This window comes from Panthera leo, chromosome B1 (assembly GCF_018350215.1).
Source record: "Panthera leo isolate Ple1 chromosome B1, P.leo_Ple1_pat1.1, whole genome shotgun sequence".
NCBI classification, from domain to species: Eukaryota; Metazoa; Chordata; class Mammalia; order Carnivora; family Felidae; genus Panthera; species Panthera leo.
Window position 1 is genome coordinate 193,762,199 of NC_056682.1, and position 17,692 is coordinate 193,779,890.

Sequence of the window (17,692 nt, forward strand, 5' to 3'; positions counted from 1 at the left end):
TCTTGGCACTTCTTTTACATTAAGATACTATAAAATTTAAAATAAATAACTTTCAAAAATATGTATTTATTCTTAGCTATCAGTGAATAATTAGAGGACCTACAGTATCTTTAAAATTATCTTACTAGTCTATTGTCATTTTAATTATCTGTATAACACATATAAACAAGGCAATACATGTTGGCCATTTTAGATGTATATTCAAGCAGCCAAAACACAGAAGTATGACAACTGCCTACAATTCATCACATATAGGCAAATCACCAATTACTAAAATTTGAAACAATGCTGTATTTAAAGACATGCAGTAAACTAAGCCAGCATTAAAAACGATTTCATATACATTTAAGTTCTTTCACCAAACTACCTACTTAGTCTCAATAAAATGCACTTAAAAATAGAGATGATAGAAAATGACATGTCACTTCTCAGATTTAACCATACTTTTAAAACTACAGAAATGTGAATTAGAAAGGATAAAATGCAGCAGTTTCCCAACATCTCTTAATGTTTGTGTAGCCTTAAGCTGAAAGTCCCAAAATAACCTCTAGCAACCCATTTGCTGAAGCATCGTATTTCCCTTCCCAGATATCACACTCTCTTGGTTTCCTCTCACTAGCTATTCCTTAAATACTCTCTGCTGTGTCTTCCTCCTCAGCTTTGCAAAATGCTGAAGCCCTAGTGTTCAGTCCTGGGACTTCTCTTTCCACGCAGCCTCCCTAGGTGATACCATCTACTACCCAAGCTCCATGCATCATCTCTGAGCAGATGACTCCCACATTTGTATCTCTAACCGCAACCTCTATACCTCAACCCCATACTTCCCCAGATTAGCACAGAGCACCGTCTTCCTTCCATATGGATGCTCATCCCCAAACCCTGGGTTGCCTCCACACCTCACTGTGTGTAATCTGTGTACAAATCTGCCAACAAATCCTCACTGCTCGATTTATAAACACAGACCTAGATCTGATTGCTCTTCACGGGCTCCTTCTTGGTTTCCCCAGCCCAAGCCATCTCTATCTCTTCACAGACTACTAGAATAACCTGACAGTCTAGTCTCCATTCGGCAGCCTGAGAGATCCTTTTCAAGCCTCAATCAGCTCAGGTTTCTCTATTACTCAAGACCCTCCCAGGCTTAGAATAAATATCTGGCCTCTCATCCCCTACCATTCTAACCACGTTGGCCTCTTTGCTGTTCCTCAAACATGCCAGGCATACTGCCATTTCAGGATCTGTAGATTTCCTCTTCTATTTAAAATGCATTTGTCCAGATATGACCAAAGCCTATACCTCTCACTTCATTCAGGTGTTTAAACGATGCCATCAGAGACCATCCTAAAATAGCAGTTTCTTTCTCTATCCCCTTGATACTGTATTTTTTTTCTTCATAGCATTGACTCTTATTATCTCCACCCTTCATTAAAACAGAAGACTCATGAGGGCAGGACTCTTGTCTTTTTTATTCTCTACTGTATCTCTACCATCTAAAACAGAGCCTAGTAGAGGTGCCTGGGTGGCTATTTGGTTAAGTGTCTGACTTCGGCTCAGGTCATGATCTTGTGGTTTGTGAGTTCAAGCCTTTGTTGGGCTCTGTGTTGACAGCTCAGAGCCTGGAGCCTGCTTCGGATTCTGTGTCTCCCTCTCTCTCTGCCCCTCCCCCGCTTGTGTTCTCTCTCTCTCTCTCTCTCTCTCTCTCTCTCTCGTTAAAAATAAACATTAAAAATTAAATAAATGAATAAATAAAACAGAGCCTAGTACATAACAGGCCCTTAAGTATTAGCTAAATCGATGAACGAAATTATCTCATTCTATTATATGACCCATGAGCTTAATGGAAAGCATAGTACTAAACACGTATTTGTATGTGGGACATTCTCTCAGTAAACGTAAAAATTGCAGAGTAAGTTTTTATCAGTTCATTTCTACGCCTCTTAAAATGGTGAGAGGGAGGAAGACAAGTCTTGCTTTTTTTGCTCTCTGTCAAGATGAATTTTTTCCTTTCTCCACAAATATTCTTTTTTTTTTTAAGAATACATCCAAAATATGATCTCCAAAGCCCCAATATTCACAGTTGATGATGCCAACCCATTCCTCATTAGTGATGATTAAAATTACTAAAGAACAATGTTACACATTCTGCCAACTACTTTCAACAGAAAAAAAAAAAATTTAACCACATATTAGAATCATAAGGAGATTGGGTTACAATTATTATTAAACCAAATACTAAGAGAGGCAGTATGCTAAGATGGTTAAAAACACAAACTCCAGAGTTCTACCACTTCCTAGCATTGCCACTTGGACAATTATTGTTAGTAAGCCACAACAGTCACCCGAATGGAAGATAAAATATCTACATCTTAGGTGTGAGAATCATGTTTAAGTTAATACATGTAAAGTCCTCAGAGCAGTGTTTGACATGCATCAAGTGCTTAATGCATGATATGTACCATACATTTTATATTGTGTGTGTGTTTCTTATACACACGAACATATTGTACAAATGAAAAGATTCTTCTTATATGCTTTAAATACAAAGCATTGCTCCCACTGGTTTGGTAGACTCTCCTCATATTTTATCATTGTCTATGCTTACCTTTATTTCCAAATCTAATTAGAAAAAAAAAAAAAATGGTTCGTAGGAAGTCTGGTAAAATCCACTTAGAATGTGGTCATTACCAACCTTGAATAACTCCAATCTCTGCTCAGATCCAAGGGGCAGGACAGTCATTCCTGACCTCACTCCCAAATCTCAATGCAAGCCTCATAAAAGCCTAAGAATAAGATCATACAAATGCAGAAAAGACCCTTAGATCCAAAGTACCAGATCCCAAGAGAGCAACAGAATCATTCCTTAATAAAAACCATCGATCTGAGTTTCCACGAAAATTAATCTAGTTAACTCACTCTTAAAGCAGGGCCCCATCATAAATTTTCTTCACTGAATAATGATTTACAACTTTTAAAACTTTTATCTAATTAATATTAGAAAATAAACTAAGAAACATCATGGAATATAGAATATCAAAAAGTTTGTTTCAAGTAAAGTATAACCACAAAAAGAAAGACAACAGCAACAGAGGCTAAACTTAAGTCATTAATCATCATAATGTGTCATCATAAAGTTATTCCAATAAAACTGGTACTAATTAAGATCCATTAAATTAACATTAAAATCAGGTTGGACTAATGGTTGCAAAACTTTAACCTATAATAGTTGTATAAATGAAAATAATATTAAGAATAACAAATGGGCAATCAAGCATTGCCAGCAGCAGTGTTAAATGGCATAAAACCTAAAATTAAGTCAGCAATATATACCTAGAATCTCAAAAATATATATATTAAGCCTATTCTATGGCAATAAACACAAAAAGCTCACTGATTTTCATTTAAGAATTTGAAATACCTAAATTTCCAACTGTAGGGAAATGGTTATGTAAACTATTTTATATGCATGTAAGTAATTTTTAAAAGTTTTAAGTAGATATTGACAAAAAATAGGACTCCTTGTAGAAAAATGTTCAATCGTTCAACCAATAATTTATTGAGCCCTTTCTATTTGTTTGGAACTATAATAAATGTTGACTCAAGAGTAAAAACAGAGGTGCTCACTGCTCCCATGACACAGTGTCGTGTGAAAGATACATTAAAAAAGAAAACAAGCTACTGAATCAAAAATAAATGAGCAAGGCACTCCATTTAAAAGGAATAGAATTCTTTAACAATCTTTAATAGAGTAAGCTACTACTGACTAAGCATGTTGGGGGGCTTCACCAAAAAGATAAATAGACTAGGGATTACAGAGACTTCCAACCGAACATGGACGACTGAATGCCTGTGTCCATCTTTGCTGCTTTCTGAAACCCCTAAAAATGGCGTCATGGAAGTTTTAAAGAGGCATAACCCCATCAGGACAAATAAAATGAGACAGGATCACAGAAGAACTATGTCACCAAAATTTTGGAAGCTGTGAACAGGAATGGTTGAGTGGTTAACTGCCTGTGTAGACCAGAAATCACTGAAATCTCTGACACCTATACTGGTGCGTGCCTGGGAAGACTATCCAGAAACAAGCCATTTACCACAATAGACACCTGGAGAGCTTCCAGAATAAGAAGCTCTAGTTATCACTACGAGTAGATGTGGGGTGGAACTGAACATGGGAAAGTCGAGGACTGCTTTTTAGTTTTTAAAAGAATCAGAGAGACACACAGCCCTCTCTCTGGCTTTTCTAAGAAGGCGAGAAGTCAGGCCTCTAGCTCCCAGACAGAAGAATGGACGACATACATCCGGTGTTCATTTCCCAGACTGAAAGAAAAGACCTAGAAACAGACATTGTGGGAGTTCCACCTGGTTGGCTTATAGCAATGCTCACTGGTTTGTCAATTCCAACTACATACACAGAGCTTCCAATCACCATTTTTGTGTCTCATCTTTAAAAATGAACAGACATCAAAGGTCCGTAAGTATGTGATGAACACCTCCAGCATGAATGAAAGAACAAAACCAAACAAACAGAAAAGAGGAACGTAGAAGTATAAACATTGCAAGGAAATGGAAAAATAATCCACAAACACTACAATATAGTGTTTAAAGATAAGCACACCAGAAAAACAGTATCAAGGAAGAAAAGGAAAGTTCAATGACTTTTTTAAAGAGGGTCCTAAAAGTTCTTCAGAGAAAAATTTTGAAATAGAAAAATCAATAAAAGGGCTGAAGAGTAACAACTGAGGGAATGTCTCCCAAAGTAAAACAAAAGATAAAGCAATGGAAAACAGGCAAGTAGATGAATATAGGAGGTTAACTATTTGAAGAACAGGATTTCCAGAAAGAAAAATATTAAAAATAGAAGGGAAGAAATGATCAAAATGCCAAAAATGTCCAAGAATTGAAAGAAACGCATCTCCAAATTAAAAAGGCCCAATGGATGTGCAGTGAAGGAAATAAACAAAGAAATGGAAGGAAGGAAAAAAGGAAGGAAGGAAGGAAGGAAGGAAGGAAGGAAGGAAGGGAGAGAAAGACAGGGCTCCCCCATGCATACACATAAGAAGATCCATTATTTCGTTATTATGAAATTTCAGAACCGCAGGCACGAAAATATCCTAAAAGCTTCCAGAAAGAAAGACAAAAATTTTAAAAACACAAAACAAGGCAATCGATCATACAAATTAACAGATATCATGATGGTAATACACTTATGGTAACCTTGAGAGGTAAAAGACAATGAAGCATGCTTTCAGTGTTCGCAATTACAAACATGTAATTCCACACCAGCCTATCATCTTACATAGTAGAATAAACACGTTTTCATACGTATGAGATCTAAAATGTATGTCCTACCTGAAGGAAGGTACTATAAAACAGGCCCAATAAAACAAAGGTATAGACCACTAAGAAAAGGGTATAGAGATCAGGACAAGGATCCCACAGGAAAAGGAACTCTCAGCATTCTAGAAGTCCCACAGTGACAGTTATGAAAGGCTGCAGAAGGATGCCTTCAACAGCAGGAAAAAAAAAAAAATCAATCTAAGATTATTTGATGTTTTTAGAGGTACTGAAGGAAGCTTCAGGGTTCTATTGATAAATTTTGGGATGAATCAGTGACAAGTACTTAGATAACAAAGCAATCAAACCAAAAGAGACAATGATTAATTCTAAGAAAAAGAAGAAAAAAGTTACATTACAGTACAAAACAGATGAGGTTCACCCATGAGTATCTGCATTTTCATGGCAAAACACCTCTTGATTTAATGTTTATTTATTTTTGAGAGACAGAGAGAGACAGCATGAGCGGGGGAGGGGCAGAGAGAGAGAGGGAGACATAGAACACGAAGCAGGCTCCAAGCTGTCAGCATAGAGCCCAACGCGGGGCTACAACTCGCGAGCCGTGAGATCACGACCTGAGCTGAAGTTGGGTGCTTAACCAACTGAGCAACCCAGGCGCCCCAATACACTTCCTGATTTAAACAAAAATGATCCTATAATCATTTGGAGAGGACAGAGCAGGGTAAGTGTTGGGGGATGGGCAAGTCAAAGTTCACAGTCAACAGATAATACCAAAAATGTAGGAAATTTAGAAGCCTCAGCATATTATTAACAAACGATTACATGAAGAATCCATTAAAAAAAAACATTGAAAGTTAGCTACCTACCTCTAAGGAATGGGGATCTGAAGCAAAGAGAAAAGAATGAGAGAAGACTTCTATCTTTTGTTATAGAAGCCTTATGGCACTATTTGACTTTTTAACTCGGGTACATATCAAACCAGGTTTGAGGGAAGATAAAAGATTTGACTACTGCAAATATTTTAAGCTTACATGTGGTAGACAAAGATTAGAAAAAATTATACACCAACATATCAAGCATGGTTGGTTATTTTAGTTTGTGGAAATAACTGATGATTGAAAAATTCTTCCAGATTTCCCAAATTTTCTTTAATGAACACATACTATTTTTTTTTTGTAATAAGAAAGTAAACATTTAAAAAAGGATAAAGTCCTATACTCTACAGGGAAATCCTTCATTAGAGACTCTCCGATACCCTTCAAATACTAAAAGCAACTAAAATTCATAGGGCTAATTATCCCAAGTACCCACTTTTACCGTGACAAATTCTATATGAAAAATGTTGTATTTCTTGACTTTCAACCTAAAAATAAGAGTTATAAGCCCATAATTAAAGTCTTAATGAAGATTTGTGGTGAAAACAGGCTTTTAGTAAACCCATATAAGCTCTGAATAAATAAATGTGATTTTAAGAAAATTCACTGTGGTTTCTGAATGGTTTTAGTTTTTAAAGAAGAAAAACTGCATATTGTTGTAATTCAAATTGCTTAAACAGCCAAAACTGCCTGAAGAAATAACAATTTGTTTTCAAATTTAATAATATTGTTGCTAATTACATATTGTTGCAACTACCTGAAAAGAAATATAAATAAATAAAACTTAAAAAATCTCTATTCATGATACTATACTTCACGTAAATTTTCTAAAACAAGAACTTTTACAACCACATTTTCACAACTTCCTCTTTAATCTGCAGACATTGTCACAGAAAACAAAAGTTAAAATCTTGAAAATTGTACTTTTCTTGAGATGAATTCAATTCTGAGTAGTTTGAAGGGTAAAGTATTAAGGTATGAGGCATATTACAAGGATCAACAGCAAGCATCTCTTTTTTTTTTTTTTTTTTAATTTATTTTTGGGACAGAGAGAGACAGAGCATGAACGGGGGAGGGGCAGAGAGAGAGGGAGACACAGAATCGGAAACAGGCTCCAGGCTCCGAGCCATCAGCCCAGAGCCTGACGCGGGGCTCGAACTCACAGACCGCGAGATCGTGACCTGGCTGAAGTCGGACGCTTAACCAGACTGCGCCACCCAGGCGCCCCAACAGCAAGCATCTCTTAACGTCAAAATAATGAAATGTGCACGGCTTCGATATAAATACGATTTTTTTCAAAGTTAATGATTTTTTTTCTTATTTATCAAGGCCTGTGGTCTGTAGGAAAAAATAAAAACAAATGAAATCCAGGGGAAAGTACGCACAAATTTCACTCCTTTTTAAAAAGAAATATTTTTGGGATGCTGGGGTGGCTCACTCGGTTGAGTGTCTGACTCCTGGGTGGGTTCGAGCCCTGCATCGGGCTTTGCGCTGACAGTGTGGAGCCTGCTTGGGATCCTCTCTCTCCTTCCCTCTCTGCCCCTCCCCACTTGTGTGTCCTCTCTTTCTCTCAAAATAAATAAACATTAAAGAAAAAAAAAAAAGGAAACATGTTCTTTAAAGATTGAAAGCATATATACAGCAATCCCTCCTTGATGATTTTTTTGGAAGACATGTTATTATACGTGATTTGCACTTTCTGGAACTCCTGAAAAGTTTACTCCAGGAAACACAAGTGGGCCGAAGACAAGTAAAATCTGTTCTGAAGGATGCCTTCCACTCTCTGCCAGAGAAATCAGTGAAGGCAGTGTACCAGGGGCTTAAGAGAATCAACAGAACTGCTCGGGCATATAGATGATTGGTACTAGTTTTACTCTGCACTTTGCTGTGTTTTAATAATGTCATTAAAATGTTTACAACTTCCAATAGATCTCTTTCATCTTGCTCCCCTGTTCCAGAGTGTCTCCAAGTGTGCTCTCTGCACAGGCCGCAGGGCACAATGTCTGGGACTGGGCTCCTGAAACCCGCCTGATACACATGCTCTCAGAGTTTGAGAATCTCTGCCCAGCTCAACACTTCTTAGGTTCAAAAATGTAAATTCTCACACCAGAGACTTTCGGAAATTTATACAAGGTATTTTCTGACTTAGTACTACAAATTTACATTACGGCCAGCTGAAGAGAACCAGAGGGAAAAGAAGAGTAGAAGAAAAGAGGCAAGAATTGATTCGGTACTACCACAACCATTTAGCACCTTACACAGAAGCAATTCCTTATCTTCTCAGTGAAACAGCACAGATTCCACTTCGGGAGTCTTGGAAAATAGGAGCTTAGCAGTCAAGTGATAAAAATGATGCTAGACGCGAAAATACATAGTAAATAAAGTTCTGAAGGCATCCACTTTTAAACATGTGTTGCCATAAAATCCTACTCTAAATCCTTTTTCCTGATTCCTTTAAGTTGTTTAGGGAACACTGGTAAAGTCATTGTGAATTGCTAAAGCGGATACTTCCAAGAACTGTAATATTAAACTGCACTGCTATCCACAGTTTTCGAATCGTTTTTTTTTTTAGCTGAAATTAATTTTTTCTTTTTTTCCTCTTATCCTTTTGGGGAGGGGGATGAGCAAATTTTGGTAAAAATGCTTACACAGTAAGACATTTTTGCAGATTGCTCAGGGCAGGGAGGATAGAGAGCTTAACAATAATCACCGTCTTGTTCTTTTGTTTAAAGCAGAATGAACTGACCCACACATACATAGCAAGATCACAGATTATTTAATATAGGTATGCAAAAACAAAACTGCAAAATTGCAAAACTGCAGTTGGCAAAGCATGATTTGCTTTAAGCATTAAAAGAATCTGTATTTGTTCTTCCTTTGAAAAGAAAAATATTTGCCAAGAATGAAGACGGTCATCAGAAAATGAGATGTTAATGGCAAGAAACCAATGCAGAATAAATAAAAACAGATCAGTGTCACGAATACTAAGGAAAGCATAAAATGGTGTGTTAGTGCTCACGATCTGGAGAAGACAGCACCTGCTCCCTAAGGCTGAGCAGTTATATCCAGTTATAGCCAGTCAGCATCAGGTAGCCCTAAATGAGCTATGCCAGGACTGTCTGCTTTCAGTTCCTCAAATGTGACAAGCTCTTCCATACATCCCGGCCCCTCTGTCTAGCTGACACAGTGGTTTTTCATCTTTGTGCTGTTCAAGCTTAAGGTCTTAGCTTTCTTCACTCCACAGATGAATTAAGTATCTCTCTCCCTTTACTTATGACCTACCCAAGCACCTTATCATCTCCCTCCAAGGCACTTCAAACACTCTGGTTATAGATTATAACAGGCTGTAAATTATAACAGGCTGTAGATTATAGCAGGCTGTAAATCCCTTAAGAACAGAGACTGTATCTGTTTTACACAATTACAGCCAAGGTCTTGGACACTGCCTGGTACAAAAGTAGGCACACTCTATGGACTAACGTGCATCCGGACCTCCATCTTTGTTTGCCGTCACTTCACATCTGCAGAGCCCCCATGAGACAAGACCCTTCCTACCTGCTATGCTAACCCACAGAACCTTAACAGTAAATAACAGAGGTTCCCCTACTGACCTGTAAAAACCACCGGAGAGTGGGAAAATGGAAACAAGCCGTAGAGTGAAGTATTCTGGACTTCACTGGGGATGCGAGGTGTTAGTACAATCAGTCAGTTCTCAGACCAGTAACCTGCCAGACTTCCTTTGGATTCCAGAGAGCTGCTTGACTGTTTCTCTTCTACTGACAGTAACTCTTACCTTGAGTAGTTTCTCTTTTCCTTTAGAAAAGTAAAACCGAATGCCAATTTATAGTTTCTGCCTTTATCTCTGTGGAAGTCAGCCTCCGTGACACCCTCCACTTATGCTTGCCTCCTAGTATTCACATCTCTTGAGTAGTGGCCCCCGCCCCCCCCCCCCCCCCAGTTGAGTTGGGCTGACCTATGTCACTGGTGGTAGGATGCCATGGAAGTGACGGTGTAAGACTTCTGAAGTTAGGTCATAGAAGACCCTGGAACATTAACCTCAAGTCTGGATCTTTGCTCAGGGCGGGGATGGGGAGGGGGGCATCCAGAAAATATACTGTGAGGACACCCCATGGAAAGCTCAACATGGTGAGTGACTGAGTTCTCCTACCAACGGCCTGTGCTAACTTGCCAGCCACATGAGTGAGTCACCTTGGAAAAGGAACATCCGGCCCCAGTCACGCCTTCACATGACTGCTACCTCATGAAATCCTCAGCCAGAACCAAGCAGCTAAACCGCTCCTGAATTCTAACCTACAGAAATTGTGGAGCCGATAAATGTTTATTGTTGTTTTAAGCTGCTAAACTTAGGACTAATTTGTTATACAGCAATACATAACAGTAAAATCTCTTATCACTTAAGTTCATGTGAAAAATTTTCTAGAAGCTTTCATCATTAATAGAAAGATAAACAAGAAATTCATTAAAAAATTTACACTGCAACTCCCTTTCCATTAGATCCCATAAGGAAGGCAAAGCACATGGCTGACCTTTGAAAACATTTAAAAAGGATAAAGTAAGATTAATTCTATTTTTTGAAAAAAAAAAAAAAAAAAAAAAAAAGACTGTATTAAACTTGTATTAAACAGTGGACAGAGTTTTCTGAAAGGAATGAAAAGATGAGATGGAAGAGACGGGACACAGGCTGCAGTGCTGCCCTGAAGACAAGGACTGGACAAACGGGGGAAGTCCACAGACTGGTTTCTTCTGTTCTGTCACAACCTTGCTTTAGCAGATTTTACCGAGGTCCCGCCCAGAGAAAACATGCAATGATCAGAGTACCAGGAGGAAGATACATGACAGGATGTCCCAGAAGGCAGTGAAGTCTGTACTAGTAAGACAAGAAGAGTCTTTCAGTAGTAGCTGTGGTGCATCAGGACCATTTTAATAGCCATTTGATGGCAGTATGCACAAGTACCGGTCTTCTTTCTTTCTCTATAGAGGTATCTCTCAATGTTTTTCTTTATTTATTTTTTTCTTTTCTTTCCTACCATAATAAATGTAGGATACAAAACACTCCCAATTAGAGAGTTGTGAGGTGCCTGGGTGGCTCAGTTAGTTACACCTCTGACTCTTGATTTCAGCTCAGGTCATGATCTCATGGTTGGTGGGACTGACCTCCACGTCAGGCTCTTGGGAGCCTGCTTGGGATTCTCTCTCTCCCTGTCTTTCTGCCCCTCCCCTGCTCACTCTCTCTCTTGAAATAAATAAATAAACATTAAAAAAAAAGAAAAGGAACAGAGATTTGTTACCATAATTCCTAAAGGTGGTACTGAGCACATTTTCCCCTTCCCATTCTAACGAAAGAATTTTGCCTTCACTTGAGATTTGTTTTTTAATTATTAAATTCCTCTTGGTCTTATGCTGCTTCCATTTTCTTTTTCAAAGTCTTCTCCAGTTTTATTATAACATAGACTTTAGAAAAAAAGAAAACTTGAAATGAGAATGGTTTCTCTTAACATCTTTAAAAGGCCTTTTTAAAGACGACTGGGAGAAACGACAATGAAAACCTTTTCATTATTTGCTGGTAACAGCTGATGATGACTTTATCTTACATTAGAATTTCTAAGAGTTTTCTTTCTACATAAACCAAAGAAATAAAGAGAGGGAACTTCTTCATAATCATAAACTACTGGATTCTATTATCAAACAGTGGATAGAAGACAGATGCCACTGGAACTGTCAACATAACAGGGAAAGAGAAAAAGACCCCATATACAGATACTCGAAAAACTAGACTGGGTTTTGGTTAGAAGCAGCTCCCTCCACCCAACCCTCCCACCCCCACCCCCCGCCAAAAAACCCCCAAAAATCCCAAAGTATAATAATCTTTATTAGTTTCTGAGGAGGAGAATTACCATCCCCACACATTGCTAACAATCACTAATGATGATCCCTTGAACTTCTTAAGCCCCTTAAAAATAAGGGAATTAGACAAGAAACTAACAAAATCCAGAAACAGAACAAAACCGTTTGGATAACTGACCAGTATTGCCAACACAGCCTCAAGCCACCACCTTGCTGCCGACGCTGAAGTGCTACAGTTTTGGGCTAAAATCTTATAAGGGAATTCTTATTTGGCTTTATAGAATTAAAAATATGGACAAATTACCAAGTAACACATGGTTTTGATTCAGAGAGCCAGAACTAACCAGTTAAGCTGCTCCTGAATCCCGACCCGTAGAACTCTGTGAGGTAATATTTATTGTTGTTTAAGCTGCTAAATTGTGGAATAATTTATTGTGCAGCAATAAATAACATATCTCTTATCACCCAAGTGCACACAGTTTGCTAGATGTTCACTGTTACTACTGAAAGGCAAGGAGATATATTGTACAAAGAAACGTAAAATAACAACAAGTAATGTACAAACAAATAAAAACAAGTATGTTAATGGAATATCTTCAGATACAGTTAACAGTAAGGCTGATACTGTGGGATCAGTGGGGCTGACTCTTTTTCCTAATTTGCCCCAACTTGTATGAAACCTCAGAGAAGCTCCCATAAAATATCCCCTCTCAAAATCCTATGACGGTAGAAGAAAAATGGGGAAAGGACAATTTTAGGTTGGAATCACTGTGAACTGTAAATACAAATATTCCAAGGCATTTTTTTTATTTCTGAATTTGACAGAATTTTGGAAAAGTTACTTCATAATTTTTTTTTCAAGTGTGTGGGCTGAAGCTAATACGGTGCATGCAGATTTATTTATGTATTTATTCTTCATTCATTTTCATTTGTGTTTAAAGTAGGCTCCACACCCAGCGTGGCGCCCAATGCAGGGCTTGCACTCACGACCCTGAGATCAAGACCTGAACTGAGATCAAGAGTCCGACACTTAACCCAGTGACCTACCCAAGTGCCCCTGAACTAAACAATTTTAGATCCTTTCTTCAACCTCTGGTAAACTGCAAGATATCTCTAAACAGTGGCTTTTTGTTCAATAACAAGAGACACAGGTTTACATTTCTCTCTGCATAAATCAGCAGGTATCTATATAAGCTACAAAGGAAAAAGGATGACATTTCACACAGGTTTTTATTAACAAGCATAGTACAATTTTATAGATAACATAAGTGCTACTTAGTGCTCATTTTCCTACATAAAATGGTGAGACAAAGCGGTGGGTGATACAAGAAAAAAAAAGCCACCTACCCTTAAGAGGATCATGCTCTGCTCTCATAATATCAATAAGGGAATTTTCCAAAGAGTGCATATTCAAACTGTCATACATTCTACTTCGATCCTAGAAGAAGAGAAAAAAAATAGACTCAATATGATCTATACAAGTTTTCAAAAACTGATGATAAATATACCATACCATCTAAACCTTCTTACATAAAAGAGGACATCTGATTAATATATTACTTATCAGTCTGCATCCCAAGACAGTATCAGTAGCTAAAGATCTCATGAGCTATAATATCTCTTGTATTGGAGAGAATGCTACATTTAAGATCTCCAAAATCACATACCAAAAATAATCTTATTTCACTGGCAGCATTAATACAGTAAAATAATTGCTACTGTTATCACTCTCAACTTAAAAAGATTTGTGAAATGTTATACACGTAGGAAGCAGTTTTAGCTGTTATTTAACTTCTATACTTTTCTCATATATCCAGGAAGACACTGGCACTTGAAAAATAAATATTTTGGGGGAAAGGAATTAATCCCATAATGGCACCACACTTTAAATATCTATCAAACGGGGTACACATTATTTGACTTGGTCAGAATTTCACAATAATAAATGCATAAACATCTCATACCATAAAAATCAAAAGAATGAAACTATTAATATCAGAACAAAGACTAACACCTAGAATACTTATATTCAAATCTTGCTCTCTGAAGTTCTCACATGTTGGTCTCTGCATTTCTAAATTCGCTTTCCCTCCAAACCCTGCAAAAAAGGCAGGGGGTGGAGGGAGGAAAGGGATGACAATATTTCCACCTTCCAAGTTTCCTGCCTCATCAAGTCCCAGAACAAAGTCTTTTGTGTAGCTGGGAGTCTTGTTTGCTAAATGTTAAATCTCTCAACTTGCTTACTAGAAGGAATCTGATTCTTTAATGCTTAATGAATTTATACTGTTCTTCTGCCCAACACACCCTCAATGTACTTGAACAAATACACATAGGGAACTATCGCAGCAAGCTCTGGCCCATGCCCAAGTCACCAAAAACAAACAAACAAACAAACAAATAAAAATTTCAGTGGTGACCCCCACCCATTTAAGTGTGTGTAGGTGTTTGTACAAGTGTCTGTATATGAAGGAGAGTCAGGGCGGGCCATTTTTAACTCTCCAAAAAAAAAAAAAAAAAAAAAAAAAAAAACACAGAAAAAGGGAAGAATCAGAAAAGTAGGGGAAAAACTCTTTGCAGAAATTAGAATTAGGCATTTTTTAACCTGCATGAGCTCCAAGAAGGACCATGAAATCTCTGAGATTATGTACAATATCCTGTATGGGTGTGTACACATATTTTTTTTCCTGAAGAAAAGGGTTAGGAATTTCATCAGTTTTCCAAAGGAGTCCACAATCTAGGGATGATTTAGAGACAGTCTTTTGGAAAGCTGAAGACAAACCTAAGAAGCTTTCGTGAAAATATGTTGATTTATTTACTCCACTTGAGGTTTAAATTAGGGTTGTGAACTTTTTAAAACTAGGGGGCCAGAATCAGTATTATAGACTAAACAAGTTGCTGTTGAGGAATTTAGAAGTGTGCAAAGTAGTACTAAAGACACAATGCTAGGCCAGAGCTCTTACTCCAGCATGACCACAATACAGCTACATTGGTACTCCTTGTCTTTTACTTACTTTATTTTTTTTATTAAAAAAAACTTGTTTTAACGTTTATTTATTTTTGAGACAGAGAGAGACAGAGCATGAGCAGGGGAGGGGCAGAGACAGAGGGAGACACAGAATCCAAAGCAGGCTCCAGGCTCTGAGCTGTCAGCACAGAGCTCCACACGGGGCTCGAACCCACTAGCGGTAAGATCATAACCGGAGCCGAAGTCAGATGCTCAACTGACTGAGCCACCCAGGTGCCCCTACTTACTTTATTTTACATCATTAACATGACTTTGGTGAAGGAGGCACAGATAATCACTGAACTACAACAGCGCTTCTCACACATGAGCATGCTTCACAATCATCTGGGACCCAGGCTGCTGGGACTCTGCTGAGACAGAGTCTGAAATTCAATAGGTTTAGAGAGGCCCCTAAGAATGTGTATTTACAGTAAGTTCTCAGGTGATACTTAGACTGCTAGTCCACAAACCATACTTAAAGAAGTGCTGGACTTCTTGATCTTATAGTTTACTAAACCTCTTTAGGCACTGCTCTACAAGAAAAGAAAAAAATTATTTCAGAGTAGACAATGCCTAAAGTCCACCTTAATAATAGAAAAGCCACAGCAAAGCAAATAGACATATTAGAAAAGCAAAAGACTCAAAGTACTATGTAATAAATGAAATAAAACTAGTATAGAGAAGAACATGGCCCTTGGACAAAAATTACATACAATTTTACTAATCTCTCCAAATATTTCCATCTTCTGTGCTTCCATTTTACTTTATGCATAATTAATTTGTTGATTTTCCTGCCTCACCCACTAATCTAAGCTAATTAGGGGTAAGGACCTTCTAATTATGAAATATAGCTGGCTCTCAAATATTTTTGAATGAATAGTACCCTAAGTCTACTAAAAAAAACTCTGCAAATTTAAGTTGAGCTCTGTGAGGACAAAGACTACATACAGGACCATAAATCCCCCAGGAATAAGGACTCAAATGGTAACTAAGACAAGACGTATTAAAGATGTATTTAAAATAGAATTAACAGAATTAAAAAATGTAAACTATCATGATAAAAACTGTTCACATAATTAAGCAAAGAAACCTCATTAGGTATGCTGTATCGTACAGGTTCTAAGATGTATTATAAATACTTTATATTCTATTTGCCTTAAATTCTTACAAAGAAAATACATTATGGTTTAAGGCTATCTTCTCAGGCTGATGTTTTCTTTAACAGAATCAGACTACGCTCCATCCTTAACAGACCTATGAACTTGATGGTGACTCTCACCACCACCCAAATGACTTTTGTTTCTTGGTTTTTAGTCACACTCTAACTCCATTCAAAGAGTTTGAGTTTGATCCTGCTTTAGAGCAAAATTTAGAGTAAAATCATTGAAGTAACTCCATATGTACTCTCAATGGGCCAGGGGCAATTACTTAAGGTAAGAAGGGAAATGGTTATTCAATAAATATCAGCAATCACTAGATAGTCAACTGACAACGGTTATTCAAAAAAGCGGCACGTATTAATAGCTTTAGCTTTAATGCCTACGTTGAACTGAAATAGGGTAATGCCCACATATCAGGTCCCTATTTTCCCTTGCATTTCAAGTCTTTCATAATGAAACAAACTCCTGCTTTAGTAAAGAAAAGAATAAAGTCATTATACAAATATTAGCCAACTTATACTTTGGTAAGCATCTGCTGCATCCCACATGATTTTTAAAGCATCGAACACAAAATAACCTTGACCAGGCAAAGAGCTCCTGACACCTCAAAATCACTTTCTAGACTTAATGAAACCTGTAGGCTCATGTCTAAAAAAATACAGGTAATTCCATTAAATAAAGTATGGGTATTAAAATATAACTTCTGGAAAAAACAACAGAAACAAATCTGACTATAAAACAAATACGCATTTTTCTAACATAAGGATATTAGAAAAATTTGTGTTCACAAAAACTGCCACTGATTTAAAAACTAAATGAAAATCCCGAAACCATTTTAAGGAAAACATAAACACACCAAAGCTGATTAGCTTACATATGGAAAATCATAGCAATGTAACTTAACCTACGTTTATTACTACATGACTATTTGAAAACAGCCAAGAAGTTTCACAAAAGTAAGAATCACTATGAGGAATCTACCTTAAATATGAAAATTACCTGGCAAAGAATCGATTTAAATGGGTTTTCATAAACTGAGATTACAGAATCCCACAACAGTGAACAGGCAAAGCTCAGAAAACACTGGAAAACTATAATCTCTTATATTCTAATATTTTGTTATTTTCTTGAACCCAGACTTTTGGCATAAAGACTTACAGAAGCAACCATACGGTCCTAGAAAGACTGCAGGACACAGAAAGAACAAAGTAATCTAATCTCAAATCCTCATCTTAAATAGGATAATCTAAAAAAAAAGATTATAAATGCTGAAAAATAACTAAAGAGGTCAAGAATATTAAAACTAGTACAACAGAAAGAACTTAAACTTAATTAAAAGGGAACGTTTCAATGGGATGTTACATTTTTACTTTGAAATATGCAAAACCCTGTCTCATTTCAAAAGACATGGTCAAGTAGAACATTTTCCTCTTGGAAATGAAATATTCTCCCAAAGAATAAGGAGATGGATTATGGAAAAACCCTCTATTGTCATG

At 37.2% G+C, this 17,692-nt stretch overlaps 1 protein-coding gene across 8 annotated transcripts in view; it reads right to left on the reverse strand.

Annotated features, from left to right (window-relative positions):
* The window catches only part of CPEB2 (cytoplasmic polyadenylation element binding protein 2), a 68,891-nt gene that overhangs the window by 40,624 nt on the left and 10,575 nt on the right, over positions 1-17,692 (reverse strand). For all 8 annotated transcript variants that reach the window (XR_006202023.1, XM_042936871.1, XM_042936872.1 and 5 more), the window contains one exon: positions 13,380-13,470. Coding sequence is in view for 7 of the 8 variants with exons in the window: in XM_042936871.1 (XP_042792805.1) it covers positions 13,380-13,470 (91 nt within the window). In the remaining variant the exon portion in view is untranslated. The remainder of the gene's footprint in view (positions 1-13,379; positions 13,471-17,692) is intronic.